The sequence below is a fragment of the Podarcis liolepis genome (assembly GCF_965112155.1).
Source record: "Podarcis liolepis genome assembly, chromosome: 1".
Classification (NCBI taxonomy): domain Eukaryota; kingdom Metazoa; phylum Chordata; class Lepidosauria; order Squamata; family Lacertidae; genus Podarcis; species Podarcis liolepis.
Window position 1 is genome coordinate 21,411,267 of NC_139554.1, and position 23,912 is coordinate 21,435,178.

Sequence of the window (23,912 nt, forward strand, 5' to 3'; positions counted from 1 at the left end):
GGACAAAGCAAGCAGAATGCAATCAGGACACGTTAGTAAGTAAATGTGTGATAAGAAGGCAACAACCGCAAAATGTGGCAAGTAGACTAGCACCCCAAGAGAAGTCATCATCTTCTGTGCCCTGCCTGGGGGCTCATGGGCAGGTGGCTCCCAACACTCTTCCTCATCCAGCCAGTCCCTGACATCAGGAGACCCCATTCCGCTCACAGAGTTACAATTCCCAGAATGCCCTGGGGACACAGATTGATTGTTAAACTACTCCGAAGCCTTCTCTCCCCCCCCCCCGAGAACATTTCTGAGGTTTTTCTGAGTAGGCCACTTTTCAGAACATTCTCCTAATATTATCCACCACTATGTTGGGGAACCAGCTTCTGTGGACCTTGACATACCCGTTTGGCCCAGGTGCTGATGCTAGGCCTGTTCACTACTGTACTCTTGGGGGGGGGTGTCATTTGGGACTTCAGGCCCAAGGTCCAGCTCTAGTTGCACCACTGGGGTGTGCAAGCCACCAAGAGAACTGAGCAGTCCCAGCAACCACAATTTACAAGTTAATGTTATGTCTAAAAGAGAAAGCCTAAAGCAGAAAAGTCAGATTTGGAAAGCAATACAGCACAGAAACAAGAGACAGCTCTGGAAAGCTCTTGGGTAGATAACAGTCAAATATTTTGCTGCTGATTTCATTCTCACATGTCCACTCAGCCTCTCTTGTGGGTGCCATTGAGGGCTGGCATCCCCAGAGGCGTAGGAAGGGGTGTGTGGTGGGGGCAGACCACCCTGGGTGTCATCGCTGAGGGGGGTGACATTTGACATGCTGCCCGCCCACGACTCCCAAGCCTACCTGGAGCCATTGGGGGAAGGGGGAGCTGTGCCGCTTTGCTGGTGGCCTTCCCCCCTTCCCCCTTTGTTTTGACAGCTCAGGGGAGACTTGGGAGTTGCGGGTGGGCAGCACACCCGGGGGTGACATTTGGCACACCGCCCACCAGTGACTCCCAAGCCTACCCCGAGCCGTCAATGTGGAGGGGGGAGTGACAAAAAAAAAATCAGTACCGGGTACCACCTGACCTTGCTATGCCTCTGGGCAAACCCCTCCTTCCCATGTGCCAGGATCCGATATGGGAAATCCCAAGGACTTGTTTCCCAGGCAGCAAAGGAAGCTTCTGGGCTGAATTTGCTGCCTGGGTAATTGGTCCTGCCCACTCGCCTAATCAGCAAATCATGAGTGAGCATAGACCACCAGGGGGTGGGCCTAGCCTGCCTCTTCGGTATATTACATAGGCACATGGTTTGCTCTGCAGACACTTTCTGTTGGCTTCCCCACCCTCCCACCCTTTATATATTACTGTTGCATGACCTTGGTATGGCATAGCCGGTCACCGTATTCAGGGCCAAGTTACGTGCCTCTTACATCTCTTGTGGCCTGATTTCACCCAAATATTTTGCTGGCGATTTTGCTCTCACAAGAAGTAGTGACGGCCACTAACTTGGTGGCTTTGAAAGAGGAATACACAAATTTGTGGAAGAGGAGGTTAAGGGGTGATATGATAGCCATGTTCAAATATATAAAAGGATGTCACATAGAGGAGGGAGAAAGGTTGTTTTCTGCTGCTCCAGAGAAGCGGACACGGAGCAATAGATCCAAAGTACAAGAAAGAAGATTCCACCTAAACATTAGGAAGAACTTCCTGACAGTAAGAGCTGTTCGACAGTGGAATTTGCTGCCAAGGAGTGTGGTGGAGTCTCCTACTTTGGAGGTCTTTAAGCAGAGGCTTGACAACCATATGTCAGGAGTGCTCTGATGGTGTTTCCTGCTTGGCAGGGGGTTGGACTCGATGGCCCTTGTGGTCTCTTCCAACTCTATGATTCTATGATTCTATGTGAAGATAGTAGCCCTGATGTCTAGGTTCTACCCTCAGAGTTGGAGACTGCATGATTCTGAATGCCAGTTGCTGTGAATCACAATGGGGGCGAGTGCTGTTATGTCCTGCTTGGAGCTCCCACAAGCATCTTGTTGGCCACTGCTAGTAGAATGGGCCATTGAACTGATTCAGCAGACTTTCTTATGTTAGTATTTTTTTGAAAAACTATCTAAAAAGAGACAACCTTTTAAACAGGGTGCAGGAACCTTTTTCACCTTCCAGTAGTGGGTAAGAGCAGGGGCAAAAGTGAATAAATATAATTACCTTTATATAGTAGGCTAGGTTCTACACCCCGCTCTGACCTCCATCTAGAAGAACAGGATGAATTATCAGAGTTCATTGACACATTCTAGCCAAGCAAAAACACTCAAGGGGAAGACAACAGCCAGTGAGAGGCGCATACTGGGGAGAAAAGTATGGAGAGAGTTTGGGGGCCCAGACAGAGAGGCCTGAGGATCCTGACACCCTCACCTGAAACCTAAAGAGATGCGGAAATGTGACTATTTCCATCTGTGAAAATTTGGGAGAATATGAGAGAAGACATGGGGCCACAAAATGACTTGAGGCTATAATGTTTGGGGCCATGCATATGATCCCTTATCTTGGCTGCTGATACCATTGTGCAAAGTCTAGAGACCACTTGAAAACCCATTGCTTCACATTTTGCTCTCTGTCCCTTTGATAATCCATGTTTGTTCTGCTTAATGGTTAATGCTGAAGACTAAGTATTATATAAGTCTGATGCATAACTAAGCAAGGAATCACATAGCCCCTAAAATCAGTTGGAGATTCTGTAAGTATGATACGCATTTTTCTTTTCCTCTTTATGTTTTATTGAAATCTATGCATGGGAACAGGACAGTTCCACTTCCCCTCTTCCCCCACCTTCCTATCCCTTCTCACTGACTTTGTTTTATCACAAAATCAGGGATGCAATACACGACAGTCAGAATCACCAATTATCTCAAGCACACACATAACAAAAATATTAACCAACAACAACATTTTTTGTTGATTGGACTGGATACTTTTTTATTCTGCAGAGATCACCATTTGGGATGCAATATCACAGAATGCATGTTTTCATGGGAATTTGTCCCAACCAGAGTAGGGCACATTTAACCCCAAACTGGAAGCTCAAAAGTTCTGCAAAATGTGGCCCGTTGCCAACACTGGACATTAATGAGTATGTGTCTAAAGCACAAACTGGATTTTCCTTGTGTTATACTAAAGGACTGGGCACTAATGCAGACTCACTGTTTTTTAAAAACGTTACATCCAGCTTCTAAAATGTGACATATTTATTCAACTGCACTATTCACAAGAAAGGTGAACTATATGTGCTGGGTGTTGGGCAAGGTAAGTAAAAATGGGACAGACATAGTATAATTCAGATCCTACTGGAGTCAATGGCAGAACTCTATTGATATGTTCTAATGCATACCAATGCATAGAAATGTAAAAAAGGGCAATACTAGAAGAGGAAGAGGAGGAGGAGTTTGGACTTGATATCCCGCCTTTCACTCCCCTTAAGGAGTCTCAAAGCGGCTAACAATCTCCTTTCCCTTCCTCCCCCACAACAAACACTCTGTGAGGTGAGTGAGGCTGAGAGACTTCAGGGAAGTGTGACTAGCCCAAGGTCGCCCAGCAGCTGCATGTGGAGGAGTGGGGAATCGAACCCAGTTCACCAGATCACGAGTCCACCGCTCTTAACCACTACACTACACTGGCGGTTTCCTGGTTGGGGGGGGGAGTCAAACCCTTCACCCAATTCTCTAAAATAAAATGAAATAGTTTTTGCCTTCAGGAAGATGATTTGTTAATGATGCAAACATATATTTTGAATGAATATTTTATTAAATGCATTATGATTACTCTAAAATGCAAGTTAAGAAGCTTGCAAACTTAAACATAAAAACAAAGACATTTGATATATGAAATAATTTAATAGTAGCTTCTTTAAAAAAATTGAAATTTTATCAAAATGTCATTGTTCTGTACAAAACCTATACAAACCTGCGCAGCTAACTTTTGGAATGTCTTGTTATGCTATTCACAAGCTCCATGGATGAATCATGTTGTGTGATTTACAAGCCTAATCCACCGTTTCGACAGTCCCAGTCATTTCCAGTGGAATCAATTCTTTAACAAAACCTGTCCTTTAAACAGAGTTGAACAGGATAATTTGATTAAAAATAATTGCCTTACTGTCTGCAGGCTATTTTCTTTTTGGAAAAATAGTTACTGATCCCACTGAAGGCCTTAATCCACCTCTCCTTACTACTGAGTGTTCTCCAAGTTGACTGTCACCATGTCCCAGGACATCATAAGGATTCTGAGAGTCATGGAGATATGCTATTGCATTAACTTGTGAAATAGCTCTCTCCCTAAACAACAGGAAAATGATAGGGCAGACAATGCATAACTCCAGCAAATCATTGGGGTGGAAATAATGGTGGCTTTATGAAATGTTAAGGCAAGGAAGATACAGCACCAATGCAGCTTCCCTCCATCCAGAAAACAGATTATTTCCTTTCCAAAGGGCACAGACCAGAAATAGTATGTCAAAATGGTAGGGGGCATTTCAGCTAGCCCTTCATGGTAGCTGTACTGGATTTATGAAGCAAATGACTGCCCAAACTCATATAATTGAAATTGAAATACTTTATTGTCACTTGTACAACTTGTATACAAAATAAAAAAAATTCCTTCCAGTAGCACCTTAAAGACCAACTAAGTTAGTTCTTGGTATGAGCTTTCGTGCGCATGCACACTTCTTCAGATACACATGATATGCACACGAAAGCTCATACCAAGAACTAACTTAGTTGGTCTTTAAGGTGCTACTGGAAGGAATTTTTTTATTTTGACTATGGCAGACCAACACGGCTACCTATCTGTAACTTGTATACAGTGAGATTACACGAGCACCCCCCACTCAGGTCTCTTAGTCTTAATTCCCCTTGTTTACTGATGCATACCCACCAAACCCAAAAGTCAGTTGCCCTGTTGTTATCTTTTCATTCAGCAGCCTAATAGCCCACAATAGAAGCTGTTCTTTACCCTGTTGGTGCGACTAATCATGCTTCTATATCTTCTGCCTGAGGGCAGGAGATCAAGAAAGTGCCGGCCAGGATGTAAATCATCCCTGAGAATTTTCCTCACTCTCCTGAGGCAATGTCCTTCCGCTATTTCATCCAGCGGATTCACAGGACAGCCCATAATATCTTGTGCTGTATTCACCACCCTCTGTAGGCACTTCCTATCAGATTATGTCAAACCAGCGTACCACACCAAAGCAATATTTTGTTGCCTAAACTTTCATCTGTACTAATATTATGTCTTAAGAGTACGGTAAGCTAAAAGTCTCCAGGCACTGCAGTTGCCCACTAGGGAATCTCACTTGGTGAGGTTGATGTTGCCAGCCTTCATGACACATTTGCCTAATCAGTATAGGGAAACCTTCCTGATGCTATTGGATCCCAGCATCCCTCAGCTCAATATAGCACAGTTCGTGGTCAGGGATGGTGGAAGTTGTACTCCCACAACATCTAGAGCATGGGTAGGCAAACTAAGGCCCAAGAGCCAGATCCGACCCAATCTCCTTCTAAATCCGACCCATGGACAGTCTGAGAATCAGCGTGTTTTTACATGAGTAGAATGTGTCCTTTTATTTACAATGCATCTCTGGGTTATTTGTGGGGCATAGGAGTTCATTCGTTTTTTTTATTCCCCCCCCAAATATAGTCTGGCACCCCTCAAGGTCTGAGGGACAGTGGACTGGCCCCCTGCTGAAAAAGTTTGCTGACCCCTGATCACAAGGAACTGGTTCACTGTCCCTTGCTCAAAGCTTTTCAATCTGCCATTACCTCATGGCCTCAATGGGCAAAATGAAGGGACACACTAGCAGGCCAAAAACAAATTGCATCAGATTTTGGTTCTCTGCTTTCCTTGGAATATCCTTGTTTGTTCTGATTAATGGTTAATTATGAAAATGGGCATTTGGGGCATATCAATGATTAAGAAATAGTGGCAGAGGCCTGCTTAATATTTATAAGAGCAGGTTAAAATATCGGGGGGGGGGGGAGAGCAGGAAACCAAATTTGTAAATTAGGATAGTGGGAAAAGCTAAAGAGGATGATTTGACGGGCTTTTGGGGTGATTCACTTGCAACTTTGGCAGGTGCTGGTTTTTATGATATCTAAGTAAGGAATGCACATTGAATAAATCCAGCATATGCTAAAAGAAAGGACTTGAATAGAGATGTGCTAATGACTTTCTTGAATAATTCAAAAGATTTCATATTAAGAACAGCTAGAGATAAACCAGAATTTGCAAAACTGGGAACGAAAATCAAATACTTTTTTTCATAGATCTCTCACCAGTGTCCCTGCAAAAAATAATCATGAATTATGTTTTCTGACTGGGAGACTAAAGAAATGATATACGTGGGGTATATCTTTTAGTATATTTTTTGATATGGGCGTAGGTGCTATACAATTAAAATTAAAGTGGAAACATTGCCTTACATAAATATGTTGGATGAAGGGGAAATTGAAGCTACAGCTTCATTGAATAATTCCAAGTTAGCCTAATAAAGGGGGGAATCATTCATTGAGTGACAGAGTGGGGGGAGAAGGTTTTAAGGATGAATGGAAATTGCTTGTTGAATTTGCAAAATATACATATAATGTAAATATGGACAAATATAATAGTTTTTCTATGTAGTAAAATATAAAGTGTGTGTGTATCTTTAATACAGTTTGTTTATTTGAAAAAACAACAACCTTGAGTTTGTTTGTAACGCTCAGCCTTGGGGCTAAATCTCAGACCCCTAGACTGATTTACAAGGGACTTGCTTTTAACCTGTCACAGATCATGGAGGCTAAGAGCCACAGAGGATTCCGCCAGCTCTTCTTTAAGCTTCACCATCCAGGCAACAAAGCCTGGGTGAACACAGGGAATGCCTTGTTCATAATGTGTTCAAGGAAAATCCTCCCTCAGTTTTTGAAAAATGTCAGAACCATGTATTAAGCTGAAGGCTTTTTGAATAACTTTTCCAATTCCAAAGAGGATGAAAAACAGATTAATGATTATATAGGAAGAAAAAGTCATGAGGGAATAGCCCATGCAATTGATGGCCTCAATCAAAAGGATGTTCTGGTGCTTGTGAACTATATTATCTTTAGTCAGTTCCTCTCTGTTTATGAGGACCAGGTTCAAGACCTTGTCATGTCTTCCACCATAAGGGAAATGAAATTGTCTGCAAGGCAATGGAGGAATTTGTTGGCCTTTACATGTTTGGCAGAGTCCTGACAGGTATTGGAGTAGCTGAAGTCTCCCATCACAACAATATCTTTCCTTTTGTAATGTTTGGTAATCTGCTTTAGGAAGGAATCATTCAAGTCTTCAATCTAGCTTGGGGGTCTATAGGAGACACCCACAGTGAGGCCATTGACCTACTATTTTTACTCATATACTCTAAATCTAGTTTCCATGCTCTGGGTCATAGATTTATTCACGATTAAACACATCCTTTACATATCATTATTATTCATCTTGCTTACTTCCCATACTCTGTGCATTGGTATAGAGACAACTGAAACCATGTCATTCCCTCCAGCTACTTCCTTCTTGTCATTTCCTGCCCTTTATCAGGTTTCTGGAGCACCATCATTATCCCCTGTCCTAAGTGTTCGTCTGTCTTCTGTATTGTTGTCTGCCTCCTGCTCAGGATCTAGTTTAAAGCTTTCCTGATCAGATTTGTGAGACTCTTAGCAAACACATTCTTGCCAGCCGCTGTGGAGTGCTGCCCATCTCCTCCAAAAGTCCTTCTTCAAGTAAGCAGAAACCATGATCCAAGAAGCCAAACCCTTCCTGATGACACCACCTGTGCAGCCAGTGATTTACTTCCAGTATTTTATTCTCTCTTCCTGTACCATGAACTTAAACAGGGTGGAGTGATGGAAAAACAACCTGTGCCCTATGGCTCTTCAGCTTCCTGCCTCATAGCCGCTTGCTGTATGTCGAAGCTGTATGTGGCAGTATTGTTTGTACCCACATGAATCAGAAGGAAAGGGTAGTGGTCAGTGGGATTTATAAGACTTGGCATTTTCTCTGTCACATATTTGCATCTGGAAGAAAGCACACCTCTCAGGACATCCTGTTACCTCTGCACACTGTTGCCTCTGTGCCAGTCACTGGGACAGCTTGTGGGCTTCCCATAAGCATCTGGTTGGCCACTGTGAGTCAATGAGCCATTGAACTGATCCAACAGGCATAATAATAATAATAATAATAATAATAATAATAATAATAATAATGCCCCACCCATCTGGCTGGGTTTCCTCAGCCACTCTGGGTGGCTTACAGAATATATAAAACATAATAAAGCATCAAACATTAAAAACCTCCTGATACAGGGCTGCCTTCAGGTGTCTTCTAAAAGTTATGTAGGACTTAATCTCCTTGACATCTGAAGGGAGGGCATTCTCATGTTCTTATGTTTTTGAAAAATTATCTAAAAAGAGGTAACTTTCTAAAACAGGGTAGGGGACCCTTGATCAGCCGGAGGGTGACATTGGCTGCTATGCAAGCTTCTTAGGGCCACCCTCCAGTAATGGGAAAGAGCACAGGCAGAAGCAGTGCTTTTAGGGTGGGGGGCTACTCAAGGGCACGCAGTACTGGCACACTTTTTGTCAAATGTTAAAAGTGTGGCACCTACTATAAGAACTTTATGGTAAGTACCGGCACCTAAGCACTGAGCAAAAGTGAATAGACAGACAAATGTAAATTTTACCTTTGTACAGTAAGCTAGTTTGTACATCCCGCTCTGACCTCCACTTGGATAAACAGGATGTATTCAGAGTTCATGGACACATTCTAGCCAAGCAAAAGCTTTCAAGAAAACAGGCGGTGAGAGGGAAGAATACATCCTGTGGGGAGAGAAGTATGGAGAGCAGCATGGAGAGAGTTTGGGGGCCCAGACAGAGAGGCCTGAGGATCCCCACACCCTGACCTGAAACCAAAAGAGATGAGGAAATGTAGCTGTTTCCATCTGTGAAAACGTGGGAGAGTATGAGTGGAGACTCAGGGCCACAAGATGGCTTGGTGCCATCAGGTTTGTAGGCCATTCAAAGGACCCCTTATCTTGGCTGCTGATACCATTGTGCAAAGTCTAGAGACCACTTGAAAATCCATTGCTTCACATTGTGCTCTATGTACCCTTTGATAATCCATGTTTGTTCTGCTTAATGGTTAATGCTAAACACTAAGTATTATATAAGTCTGGTGCATAACTAACAAAGGAGTCACATAGACCAATATAGTGTCGTTTGGAGAATTCTGTAAGTATGATATGCATTTTTCTTTTTCTGTTTATCTTTTATTGAATTCTATGCATGGGAACAGGACAGTACAAGAGTCTTCATCCATTTTCTCTCTTCCCCCACCTTCCGTGAAAAAGAAAAGTCAGCTCCTTCGCACAAGTCTCCAAAAGAAAATCAAATGGTTTTTACTTGGCGGAAGATGATTTGATAATGATGCCAACAAAGATTTTAAATGAAAACATTAAATGCATTATGATCATTCTAGAATGCATGTTAGGAAACAGAAACATAAAGATGTTTTATTTGAATAAGACATTTCAAAAGTTAGATATGTTGTTTTGGTAGGACAACAAAAATGTCATTGTCCTACCAAAACAACAAAAATGTCATTGTCCTACCAAAACAACATATCTAACTTTTGCAATGTCTCCATGGATGAAATATGTTGTGTGAATTACTAGCACAACCCACTATTTCATGTCCAGTGGGTTGAATTCTTGAACAAACTCCTTTCCTTTGAACAGAGTTGAACAGAATGATTTGATTAAAAATGCCTCTTTTACTGTTTGTAGGATATTTTCATTGTCAAAGAATACTTACCAATCCTAATGAAGGCCTTAATCTCCCTCTCCTTACTACTGAGTGTTCTTCAAGTTCACTGTCACCACATCCCAGGACAGCCTAAGGACTCTGAGGGTCATGGAGATAAAATGATATTTGAACACCCACATCCTTCTGTGGAAGAAGAACAGGGTCAGAACTTGACGTTTGCTCATGAGATTGCTCCCAGTAATGCCAACTTTGCATTTAGATTCCACAAACAAATAGCTTTAGGTGAAGCTGCCAAAAATATTTTCTTCTCTCCAGTCAGCATCTCGAGCACTTTTGCAGCACTGACGCTGGGTGCCAAATCTGAAACACAAAGCCAAATTTACAAAGGACTTGCTTTTAACCTTTCTGAGACTGAAGAGCACAAAATACACAAAGGATTCCATCAGCTCATCAGTGCCCTGAATGATCCAAACAACAAGGCCCTGATTAACACAGGGAATGCCTTATTCATAGATGAGCCACTGAAAATACTTCCAAAATTCCTGGAAGATGTCAAAACCTTGTATGGAGCTGAAGCCGTTTCATCCAACTTCCAGAATTCATCGGCAGCTAAAACCCAAATAAATGATTATGTGCAGGCCAAAACTCATGGGAAAATACCCCATGCAGTTGATGAGCTTGATCCAAGTACTGTGATGGTGTTACTGAACTACATCTTCTTCAAAGGTAAGTTGAAAGAAAGATAAATAAATTGTGAGTTTGTAAAAAAAAATCTCCAGGCATCTTCTAATCTGCTTTGCTCTGCCTCTGGCTTTTGTAATTGCAATACTGGAATAAAATAAAAATTAAAAATCATCTTCAGGCATCCTCAGAATAAAAAGGGCTTTGTAGATGCAAATAAACAGCCATACAGGCACACAGGCAGGTGTAATAAAATTACCAGTAATTAAGGGGAGTTTTGGTTTTGAGGTAGAATGAAAGCCACAGCATTGAATCATTGGGGGTTTTTTAATTAAAGAAATTGGGGGTAGAGAGACTTCCCCATTCTTTTATGTTGGTTTATGTGTTGGGTCTTTCAGCTTGTTCAACATCACAAAGGGTCAACATGGAAGCAGGGATACTTCTAATGGACAATACAATGTGATCTGTGCTTACCTTTGCTTTGCTAGTGTAGGGGTAGAAATCTTCTTCTCCACAAGCTAGATACATCCCTCCAGACTTCCTTATCCATTCCTCGGGACTCTTCCCAGACCATAATCCCTTCCTCAGGGTCATGTCTCCCACTGGCCCTGCTCTGTATTTTCTTCAACACAGAGAATTGTATCCCCCAGGCTGCACCCCTCAGCCTTCCTGTTCCACATCCTCCATGCATTTGCATGGCAGGAATGTGTCCTTGAGGTGCGGCAATACCTCCTGATTCCCTGGATCAAGGATAGAGAGATCGGTGGGGAAGTCTTTCTCTTAGCATTTATACCTCTGGCCCCAACTCACCATTGGCATGTTGCCCTTGGAAAATTTCCCAGGAGAAATTGAAGCCCTTAGGCTTAAAAAGATTGTCCTCCATTGCCCTGGTGAATTTCACGATCCATTTACTCGGTTCTTGGAACTTTTTTCTTTTCTCCCTTCAAAGCCCATTGGAAATATCCTTTCAACACTCACTTTACAAAGGAAGAAGATTTTTTTGTAGATGCAAACACAACTGTGAAAGCCAACCTAATGTATCGAAATGGCTATTACAACTTCCTCCATGATGACGAGCTGTCTTGCTCAGTGGTGGAAATTCCATACAAAGGAGATGCCAGCGCATGGTTCATTCTGCCAGATGAAGGGAAAATGAAGCAGGTGGAGGATGGCTTGAGCATGGAATTTCTGGATAGATGTAAAAGATCCTTCATATACGAGTAAGTCTCCTAGGTGCTGTTATTAAACTGTTGCTAGTGTTGAGTTGATATTCCATGGCATTTTTCCTTTGGCCATTTTGGGGAGAGAGGGCAAAACAAAACTACCACCAACACCCAAAGAAAAAGAGCAGCGGAGAAGGTGGAAGGAGACATTATGCGACATTTCATGAGGATGGAAGTGTGGAGATTTGTGCCCTTTTTCTCACTATGTTTCACAACGGGGGGGAAACCCTATAGCCCTCAAGATATTGTTGCACTACAACTCCCATCAGCCCCAGCCAGCACTGCCAATGGTCAGGGAGGATGGGAGTTGTAGTCCAAAACATATGGTCAACCAGAGGTTTCCCACTCCTGTTTTACAAGCAGGCCATGAGAATTAATCAGAAAGAAACACCCTCACTTTCCCAAGGGATGAGGAATTTTGGGGAATGTGGGTGGGGTTTGGCACAGCGCTACCTTTATTATAGATGATGCCTTTACAGTATAGGACAAGAGTCATCAGTTTTGAAACCTAACTTGGATACATAGGAAGCTGCTTCTCCCAAGTCAGACCATTGATCCATCTAGTAAGCATAGTCATAGGCAGCATTCACGTGACAGCTTATTCCATTTTCAAAATATTATCTTAATCATTAAGTTTCTTGTTATATGTGAGCTTTCACGTGATATAAAAGACACCTCTGGAACTATAGGAATTAAAGGAGAGAGATGCAGGGATTGTAGAGTCCCATCTACAAATGTCTGCAGTTGTTTGGCCTCAACCCTCTTGATCATCTTCTCCAGAAGTTGCAGTAAGCCACCGATATATACAGTAAACATACACACACGACCAATTCGTTTATATTTTAAACTTAATATAAATGTATTATTTTGGAACAAAGTAAAAATCCATTGTATGGAGGTCAGTTCTTCATAACCACCATTTCTCCTCCAGTTATGGTCCTCCCTGATGCTAAAGTGCAGCCTCCCCCAACCTGGTGCCTTCCAGATTGGACAGCCCATCACGAGCTAACTAAAGTTGATGGCAATTTCAGTCTCAAACATCTGGATGGCACTAGGTTAGGAAAGGCTCCTATAGAAGACGAATAACAGAAGCAGGAGGTGAGCAAAGAAACCACCCTGCTATTGTTACACCAGCATACAAATCCACTACTTGCCCCTGTTTAATTGTACATACCAATGTTATTTGCACTTCTGGAGGTAACCTAAACAAAATTATTTGCACTCATAATTTAATGTTTGGATTTTGCTGTCCATGTGTTAATCAGAGAAATGCACCTGTACCTTCCAAAAATTTCCATTTCTGGATCCTATGATGTCAAAAACACTTTGCAGAGAATGGGAGTGACTGATGTCTTTAGCGACAAGAATGCTGACCTGTCTGGAATTACCGGTGAACCTGATCTGAAAGTTTCCAAAGTAAGTATGTGAGGGGGTCTTTAGAAAAGCATTTCATGAGAGATGATCTGGTTGTGGGCATTATTATTGCTACTATTATTATTTGTGCCCTTTCACTCAGCATGTGCATTAGGATGAACGCCAAGGTGGAGGTTGCTTGTCAAATTCATATAGCCAAGGTGTTCAGAGCAACATGCCCAGGAATAAGGAGAGCTTTCATCCCTCCTGCATTAGGTAGCTTCCATGCCCAGACTATACTTTGTTTTGGTTAATGTGGATTCCTTATTCTGCAGGTCTTCAGAATCATTATATTTTAAAAAATAAATATACCCTTTCTTCCATACGTTTGTGTCTTGAGTCATCTTGTGGGTGTGATGGCAATGCATTATTCTTAATCTATGTTGCCAAGACATTTGGAATACTACGTACAATTCAAATCACCACACCTTAAACAGAACACTGTAGAGTAGTTCAGAAAAGGCCATCTGAAACAATTATAGGGTAAAGCAACGGCCTATAGAATTGTAGAACTGTAGAGTTGGAAGGAACCTTCAGGATCATCTAGTTCAACCAACTGCAATGCAGCTGTCGCATGCGGGGATCGAACCTGCAAGCTTGGCATTATCAGCACCAGGCTCTAACCAACTGAGCCATAGGAGAGCTTACAATGTAGAAGTCGGGACAATGAAAGTAAATAAATAAGAGGTGACATGATAGTTCAGAAAAGGGCATCTAAAAGGATTATGGGGGTAGAGGAAATCCCTGTTTCTTTGCAGGGGCAGGGAGAATGGAGGTAAATAAGGGGCATGACAGAGGTGGAGAAGGGGGAAAGAGGGAAGATCTTACCATTCATAATACTAGAACCCAGAGTCACCTGGAACTTTTGGATATTTACATGGAAGACAGAGGTATTTACCCATCCAGCACACATGTTATGGTAGGCTTTTCTCCATCACATATGAAGACAAGTAATATGTCACTATTTCCCTCCAGGCCATTCACAAGGCTGTCGTGGACATTCATGAGGGTGGCACTGAAGCCGCCGGAGTCACAGTTATAGAGCTTTCACCAAGGTTTGGAGGTCTTGCTCCTAATCCTATCTTTAAGATCAACAGACCCTACCTCCTTCTAATTATGGAAAAGAAAACACACAGTGCCCTCTTCTTAGGGAAAATTGTGAACCCAACTGAAAAATGAGTACGTGATCAGATTGAAATTTCCCATTGCAATTTCCCCTGATCTTTAAAACATGGATTTCCTCACTTTGTACTAGCCTAACCCCAGTAGTGTTATCCGATTTGCTTTGAAATTAAATAAGGCAATGAGCACAAATCACTGCTGGAATAAAATGATTTGAAAATATTGTAATCTTGTAGACTATATTTCTTACACCATTTGTTGCCTGCAGCATGTTTCTGGCTATGGAAAGAGATCTCTGTTTCAGTGGTTAATGCTGAATCCTGTAACAATGCCTGCTTCTAAAAAAATAAAAGCTCCACAGAACCAGGCATGACTCTCAGGGTCCCTATAATTTCTGCGGGATCAAGTAATGAGGGAATCAATCCGGGCCTGCTGAATATATTTTGCTGCCAGTTGCAAGGAGCAAGATGACACCAGTTATCCTTTTAGAAACAAAAGCCTGACACTTTGAATCTTCCTTCAAAACTGGCACCCACCATCACGCCTCAGGGCTGCAGGCTAGTTTGGGCAGGTGAAAGCCAGGTCATGTGGTAAACACAGCTCTGTCTTCCACCAGATGGGAAACACCAGAGAAAGGGTTGAAGGAGAGTAGCTGGCGAAGCTGCCATCACCACTGCCATTCAAGTATCCACCAATGGAGGCAGCTAACATGCCCTGCATAATGGATGCAATTGTAGCCAACCCTGGGTGCAGAATGTTGGGTTGGGGGAGCAAGAGGAAAAAGGAGTAAGCCCAATAGATCTGTTTCATAGAATCATAGAATCATAGAGTTGGAAGAGACCACAAGGGCCATCGAGTCCAACCCCCTGCCAAGCAGGAAACACCATCAGAGCACTCCTGACATATGGTTGTCAAGCCTCTGCTTAAAGACCTCTAAAGTAGGAGACTCCACCACACTCCTTGGCAGCAAATTCCACTGTCAAACAGCTCTTACTGTCAGGAAGTTCTTCCTAATGTTTAGGTGGAATCTTCTTTCTTGTAGTTTGGATCCATTGCTCCGTGTCCGCTTCTCTGGAGCAGCAGAAAACAACCTTTCTCCCTCCTCTATGTGACATCCTTTTATATATTTGAACATGGCTATCATATCACCCCTTAACCTCCTCTTCTCCAGGCTAAACATGCCCAGCTCCCTTAGCCGTTCCTCATAAAGCATCGTTTCCAGGCCTTTGACCATTTTGGTTGCCCTCCTCTGGACACGTTCTAGTTTGTCAGTGTCCTTCTTGAATTGTGGTGCCCAGAACTGGACACAGTACTCCAGGTGAGGTCTGACCAGAGCAGAATACAGTGGCACTATTACTTCCCTTGATCTAGATGCTATACTCCTATTGATGCAGCCCAGAATTGCATTGGCTTTTTTAGCTGCCGCGTCACACTGTTGGCTCATGTCAAGTTTGTGGTCAACCAAGACTCCTAGATCCTTTTCACATGTACTGCTCTCAAGCCAGGTGTCCCCCATCTTGAATTTGTGCCTCTCATATTATTATTTTTGCCCAAGTGCAATACTTTACATTTCTCCCTGTTAAAATTCATCTTCTTTGTTTTTGCCCAGTTCTCTAATCTGTCAAGGTCGTTTTCAAGTGTGATCCTGTCCTCTGGGGTGTTAGCCACCCCTCCCAGTTTGGTGTCATCTGCAAATTTGATCAGGATGCCCTTGAGTCCATCATCCAAGTCATTGATAAAGATGTTGAATAAGACCGGGCCCAAGACAGAACCCTGTGGCACCCCACTAGTCACTCTTCTCCAGGATGAAGAGGAACCATTGATGAGCACCCTTTGGGTTCGGTCAGTCAGCCAGTTACAAATCCACTGAGTGGTAGCATAGTCAAGACCGCATTTTACCAGCTTCTTTACAAGAATATCATGGGGCACCTTGTCAAATGCCTTACTGAAATCAAGGTAGGCTATATCCACTGAGTTCCCTTCATCTACCAGGCTTGTAATTCTGTCAAAAAACGAGATCAGGTTAGTCTGACATGACTTATTTTTCAGAAATCCATGCTGACTATTGGTGATCACAGCATTCCTTTCTAGGTGCTCACAGACTGTTTTCTTAATGATCTGCTCCAGAATCTTCCCTGGTATTGATGTCAGACTGACTGGGCGGTAATTATTTGGGTCCTCTCTTTTCCCCTTTTTGAAAATAGGGACAACATTTGCCCTCCTCCAGTCTGCCGGGACTTCGCCCGTTCTCCAGGAATTCTCAAAGATGACTGCCAGTGGTTCTGAGATCACATCTGCCAGTTCTTTTAATACTCTTGGATGCAGTTCATCTGGCCCTGGAGACTTGAATACATCTAAACTAGCCAAGTATTCTTGTACTATCTCCTTAGTTATTCTGGGCTGTGTTTCCTTTGCTGAATCATTTGCTCCAAATTCTTCAGGTCGGGCATTGTTTTCTTTATCAGAGAAGACTGAGGCAAAGAAGGCATTGAGGAGTTCAGCCCTTTCTGTGTCCCCTGTTTGCATTTCACCATCTTCTCCTCTGAGTGACCCCACTGTTTCTTTGTTCTTCCTTTTGCTACGAACATACCCATAAAAGCCTTTTTTGTTGCTTTTAACCTCTCTAGCAAGCCTCAGTTCATTCTGTGCTTTAGCTTTTCTGACTTTGTGTCTACACGTACTGGCTATTTGTTTGAATTCCTCTTTGGTTGTTTCCCCCCTTTTCCATTTTTTGTACACATCCTTTTTTAATCTTAATTCAGTTAAAAGTTCTTTAGATAGCCACCCTGGCTTCTTTAGGCACCTTCCATGTTTCCGTCTCATTGGTATTGCCTGACGTTGTGCTTTTACTATCTCCCTCTTAACAAACTCCCAGCCATCATGAACTCCCTTTCCTTTTAGTATTGCTCTCCATGGGATCTCGCCCAGCACTTCCCTAAGTTTTATGAAGTCGGCTTTCTTAAAGTCAAGAAATTGAGTCCTAGTATGCTTGGCTGCTCCTTTCCGCTGTATAGTAAACTTCAGAAGAGCATGATCACTCGCGCCTAATGATCCTTCCACATCTACCCCACTAACCAGGTCATCAACATTGGTTAGGACCAGATCTAAAATGGCTGTTCCTCTTGTTGCTTCTCCCACTTTCTGGACAATGAAGTTGTCTGCAAGGCCAGTGAGGAATCTGTTTGACCTTATGCTCTTGGCTGAGTTTGACGTCCAACAAATATCTGGGTAATTGAAGTCCCCCATTACTACTATCTCCCTTCCTTTTGCATGCTTGGCCATCTGTTCCAGGAAGGCATCATCTATGTCCTCCGTTTGGCTTGGGGATCTATAGTAAACTCCCACAATGAGGTCTCTGTTATTCTTCTCTCCCTTAATTTTGACCCAAATGCTCTCACTTTGGCTTTGAGGTTCTAAATCTTGGATCTCTTCACAGGTATACACATCCCTGACATATAACGCCACTCCTCCTCCTTTCTTGTCTGGTCTGTTTCTCTGAAATAGATTGCATCCCCCCATTATTACATTCCAATCGTGGGACTTATCCCACCAGGTTTCAGTGATGCCTATTATGTCATATTTAGTTTGCTGTACCAAGAGCTCAAGCTCATCTTGTTTATTTCCCATGCTTTGCGCATTAGTGTACAGACATTGAAGTCCATTAATCATTCCCCCGTGTCTCTTATTTAAGGATTTTTTCCTCCCACCACTAGGTCCGCGTGCTGTTTGCTCCATTTGGTCTATGACATTTGGATGATCATCTTCATCAATTGATAGACTCCTACCTTCAGGAGCACTGTCTCCCTCCCCCACATTAGTCAGTTTAAAGCCCTCCTGATGAGGTTTCTGAGATTTTTGGCAAAAACATTTCTCCCAACCGTTGTGAGGTGCAGCCCATCACTTGCCAGAAGTCCATCTTCAAGAAACTGCAGTCCGTGATCTAAGAATCCAAACCGTTCCTGTTTACGCCATTTGCGAAGCCAGCTGTTCACTTCCACTATTTTCCCCTCTCTCCCTGGGCCACGTCGTTCAACTGGGAGGACAGACGAGATGACAATTTGTGCATTTAGTTGCTTCAATTTCCTGCCAAGAGCCTCGTAGTCTCTTTTGATCTTCTGGAGGCTATTGCTTGCAGTGTCATTGGTTCCCACATGAACCAAGAGGAAGGGGTATTTGTCAGTGGGTTTTATGATTCCTTGCAGTCGTTCAGTTACATCTTGGATCTTAGCCCCGGGGAGACAGCACACTTCCCGAGACATCTTGTCAGGCACTGCTTCTGTCCCCCTCAGTAGGGAATCCCCTATCACCACTACACGCCTCCTCTTAGGTTTGGTCGGGGTTCTTCCGTGAGCTGTCCGTTCCAAGGTCGCATGCACATTCCCTGAGGACTGACTTTGCTGCTCGCCTGTGAAGAAAAGTTAACCTGCAAAACCTGTGAAGAAATGTTAACCTGCAAAATAAGACCTTAACTGAGGGTGGGTAGGGTGGGAGAAGCTCTGGAGCCAAGTGAGGATTCCTAGGTAAGATCCTCCCTCTATTGTGTGGGCAGGTAATCCCTCCCCTACCTGGCCTGGTCTCCTTGGCAACGCTTACCCCAGGTGGGATTGGACAACTGACTGAGGTAGGTGGAGACCTCCAGGTATCCCACCTGAGGGAAGGCAAAGCCAAGCCTATGCTGTTGGAGCCGCTCCAGATCTAGGGGCTGCACGCGTCCACGCAAAGGGCGCCCCCCATTTTAAGCGGGGAGCGGTCATTGTTGGCCTTTACATGTTTGGCAGAGTCCTGGCAGGTATTGGAGTAGCTGAAGTCTCCCATCACAACAATATCTTTCCTTTTGTAATTTTTGGTAATCTGCTTTAGGAAGGAATCATCCAAGTCTTCAGTCTAGCTTGGGGATCTATAGCAGACACCCACAGTGAGGCCATTGACCTACTATTTTTACTCATATACTCTAAATCTAGTTTCCATGCTCTGGGTCATGGATTTATTCACGATTAAACACATCCTTTACATATCATTATTATTCATCTTGCTTACTTCCCATACTCTGTGCATTGGTATAGAGACAACTGAAACCATGTCATTCCCTCCAGCTACTTCCTTCTTGTCATTTCCTGCCCTTTATCAGGTTTCTGGAGCACCATCATTATCCCCTGTCCTAGGTGTTCCTCTGTCTTCTGTATTGTTGTCCACCTCCTGCTCGGGATCTAGTTTAAAGCTTTCCTGATCAGATTTGTGAGACTCTTAGCAAACACATTCTTGCCAGCCGCTGTGGAGTGCTGCCCATCTCCTCCAAAAGTCCTTCTTCAAGTAAGCAGAGACCATGATCCAAGAAGCCAAACCCTTCCTGATGACACCACCTGCGCAGCCAGTGATTTACTTCCAGTATTTTATTCTCTCTTCCTGGACCACGAACTTCAACCGGGTGGAGTGATGGAAAAACAACCTGTGCCCTACGGTTCTTCAGCTTCCTGCCTCATAGCCCCTTGTGTTGGCTATTTGCAGTATGGTAGCGCTGCAGAGAGCTTGCTGGGGAGACCATGCATTAAAAAGGGACTCAAAAATAACTTAAAGAAGGTTTTAATAACAAAAACAAAAACTCCATTTACACTAAATACATCAACAAACCAGACCCAACCACCAACCCATCCCCCAGGGTAATGGGAGACCTAGGTGCTGCTCCTTATATACTACACCCAGATGCTGACACACCTTAATCAAATACAACTCAGCAGCACCTGCTATGTTTCACAGCTGTAAAGCTGGGTCTCGTTATCTTGCTCTGGCCCTTGCTCTGGCCCCTTAAAAACATACACATGGAGTGGAACAATGATGAACCTTTACATTTAAAGTAACCATTCAACATTTCCCCTGCGGTTCACCATTGTGGAACAAAAACATAAAGCATACTTTGTACATGTCTTTCATGTGTAACCTTTGTCAATACTTGATGTAAACTGCAACCTATAATGTTTGGTATGTTTAAGGTACATTACCACTCTCTTAAGAGCAGAGAAACATTGCGTAGTGGGCTTTTCCACATTGTGATGCATCTTTTAACAAAAGCTTAACTGTTTCATATTTTACACTTAGTGAATAACACAAATCATAATCTTCACCTGGAATTTGTTGAAAGCCCCTAGCAACTAGTCTTGCCTTGTACCTTACAACTTCATTTTTGTCATTCATTTTAACTCTATAAACCCATTTTGAATCAATAAGTCTCGTATCTGGGGTTTGTGGTACAAGAGACCAAGTGTTATGCTCTTTTAAAGAAGCTATTTCGGAGATCATAGCTTTATACCAATTTACAGCTTGGTGCTTAGGTAAATTCTGAACATCATTGTAGCTTTTTGGCTCAAAAACCGCCTTATTGGCATACACAGTATTAAAATGTTCATCTGCAAAATGTTGTGGTTTCTGCCTCTTTCTATCTGAACGTCTCAGTCCAGAAGGAGAGTCAGACTCCTCAGACTTAATGGGACTCAATGAACTACTAGTTTCAGGTTGTAAATCATCATTGTCAGACTGAAGAGGTGCCTGTAGGCTAAGCTCACGGTCAGAAAACTCAAGAGAATCTAACCTCCCCTCAGGTGCCTGTGACTTTAAATCAAACAAATTATCAGATTCAACAGGCTTTTTGTCTTCTTCCATTAATTCAGAAGCACCATTTTCTCCTCCTGCTGCTGCTGCTGCTTCTTCCTCTTCTTCCTCAGTATCATTTATACCATCAGTATCTTGGAAAACAGCAACTCCATTCCAATTTACAGTTTGTATCATGCTTCTGGTAATATGAAATTTGCCAGTTGCTGGTATGTAAATTCTGTACACCCCCTGCTGGTAGCCCATTAATTTTCCCTGAACACTACGTTCACCCAATTTCTGCTTAGCAGGATAATGCATAATTACATCTGAACCCCAAATACGTAGGTATTTCAGATTAGGGCGTTTTTTAAACAGCTTCTCATAGGGGGTGACATCTAAACAAGAATGATAACTGCGATTTCTAACATAACAAAGGGCATTGAGTGCTTCAGCCCAAAACGCTTTGGGTAGATTAGCATCGTGCAGATAAGTTTTAACCCCTGCCTGCAAGTCACGCTGCACAACTTCAACAAGCCCATTTTGCCAGGGACTTCGGGGGCAAGATAACTCATGAGTAGTCCCCTGCGCTTCCAGGAATTTCTCAAAATCCTCAGAAACAAATTCCCCGCCCTGGTCAGAAAACAGGTTCTTAATAGGTTTGTTAAAGTGCGTTTTTACCCAGTTGCAAAAAACCTTGTACTTCTCAAATGCTTGGGACTTCTCAGCTATTGCATAAGTCCAACAATATCTACTATACTGGTCTATGAGGGTAAGCCAGTACTTTGAACCTCCTAATGATGATGGGAGTGGCCCAACTAAATCACAATGTACACGCTCAAATGGCTCAGTTACTTTCCTATCTGAGCACCTACCCTTGCGTGCAACCTTAATCTTATTCTTGCAACAGAATAGATACTGCATAAAGAATTTGCATGGTTTTAAGTTGAGGCCATTGACAATATTCTTTGTCTTAATTACATCAGCAAAATTCAGGTGTCCCAGAATTCTGTGCGCCACGTGGACACACCCAGAATGTGGCCTTACATTCCTCAACCCCTGGCTTGACTGTGCTACTGTGCAGTTCATAGGCGATTGGGAGTAGGTGCGAAAATACAGTCTATATAAACCATCAGATTCCCGGGCATACAATAGATGTTTGTTCCCATCGAAAAACTCACACATAGACTTTAAGAAACGCACAGTTATGCCTTGACGAGCAAAGCACCTTACTGATAATAAATTGTCCATTGACGGGCAGTAAATGCAGTTCGCTATTGTAATGTTTAAAGAGCCAAGTTTAACGGTACCCCTGCCAAGCGACTGCAAGACTTGTGAATTGGCTAAATGTACATTACCAATTTCCTCTTCGAAAGAAATAAACAAACTTCGATCATTGCAGACGTGCTGAGATGCTCCTGAGTCGATAACAAAAGACTTCCACTTGGCATCTTTAATTCTATTACGATCTGTAGTCCGAGCGTGAAAAGCTTGCGGCTAGTTTCTGTCTTTACGGTACGATGCCGGCTGCTGGGCTGACGACCGTGATTGACGAACAGAAACAGGCTTGGGAGTACTTTGCTTTCTTTTGGCTCTGCAGTCCTTTGCAAAATGTCCTTGCTTATTGCAGAACCAACAACGCTTTGCAGCTTTAAATGCAGTTGTATCACCACAGGTTTGCATATGGTGTTCCTCATTCTTTCTGGAAACAGGAGTGCTTATGGCACAAGCCTCCCTTCTATACAACTCGCCCATTAATCTTGCCGTTACCCCTTCCACAGTTAATTGTGCTGGTGGAACGGCAGATATCTGGCTAGCTACCCCATCAAAGTCCTCATTAAGGGAACAAAGGATGATAAAAACATACTGAATATCAGGTATCTCCATGTCCCTTCGAATTAATTCACCGCGTATTGCCTCCAGACGTCTCAAGTGTGCTGCCAAATCACCACCAGGCTGCAACTTCGTCTGGTACAACTGCTTGAAAAACGTCAATGCAGACGCTGACTCTTTTCTAACATGCACTGCTGCAAGACTGTCCCACATTTCTTTGGCAGTTTTCTTATTTCTTATATAGACTACTTGCTGGTCGCTGACTGCCAAATTAATTATCGCCCTGGCTTTTGCATCTCCTTTCGACCAAGCATTAGTTACAGGGTTAGGAGGGTCATCAGTTACATAGGTCCATATTTCTCTAGAGGTCAAAAGCGCCTCCACCCGAAAAGACCATAAACTATAGTTCTCATCTGTCAGCTGTGGGAAGACCAGAGCCTTCTCAGCTTCAGGAACCCGGTCAACCATTCTGGAACTCTTCCAGACCCACAAAAACTACGCTAACAGGAGAAGGAGTTTTCAAACCTTTCTCAGAGTCCAAAAATATGCAGTCATCCACTCAGCAGCTGGGCCCATAACCAAAGATGTTGGCTATTTGCAGTATGGTAGCGCTGCAGAGAGCTTGCTGGGGAGACCATGCATTAAAAAGGGACTCAAAAATAACTTAAAGAAGGTTTTAATAACAAAAACAAAACCTCCATTTACACTAAATACATCAAAAAACCAGACCCAACCACCAACCCATCCCCCAGGGTAATGGGAGAGCTAGGTGCTGCTCCTTATATACTACACCCAGATGCTGACACACCTTAATCAAATACAACTCAGCAGCACCTGCTATGTTTCACAGCTGTAAAGCTGGGTCTCGTTAGTTTGCTCTGGCCCTTGCTCTGGCCCCTTAAAGACACATACATCGGGTGGAACAGTGATGAACCTTTACATTTAAAGAAACCATTCAACACCTTGCTGTATGTTGAAGCTGTATGTGGCAGTATTGTTTGTACCCACATGAATCAGAAGGAAAGGGTAGTGGTCAGTGGGATTTATAAGACTTGGCATTTTCTCTGTCACATATTTGCATCTGGAAGAAAGCACACCTCTCAGGACATCCTGTTACCTCTGCACACTGTTGCCTCTGTGCCAGTCACTGGGACAGCTTGTGGGCTTCCCATAAGCATCTGGTTGGCCACTGTGAGTCAATGAGCCATTGAACTGATCCAACAGGCATCATCATCATCATCATCATAATGCCCCACCCATCT

General features: G+C 43.1%; 1 protein-coding gene across 1 annotated transcript; it reads left to right on the forward strand.

Annotated features, from left to right (window-relative positions):
* Positions 1 to 8,789: 8,789 nt before the first annotated feature.
* LOC310706775 (alpha-1-antitrypsin-like) lies at positions 8,790 to 14,457 on the forward strand. Its single transcript, XM_083502987.1, has 5 exons — positions 8,790 to 9,262; positions 9,817 to 10,522; positions 11,427 to 11,697; positions 12,966 to 13,116; positions 14,089 to 14,457. Exons 2-5 carry the CDS (start codon positions 9,853 to 9,855, stop codon positions 14,290 to 14,292), a joined length of 1,296 nt encoding a protein of 431 aa, XP_083359113.1. The 5' UTR covers positions 8,790 to 9,262; positions 9,817 to 9,852; the 3' UTR covers positions 14,293 to 14,457.
* Positions 14,458 to 23,912: the final 9,455 nt, after the last annotated feature.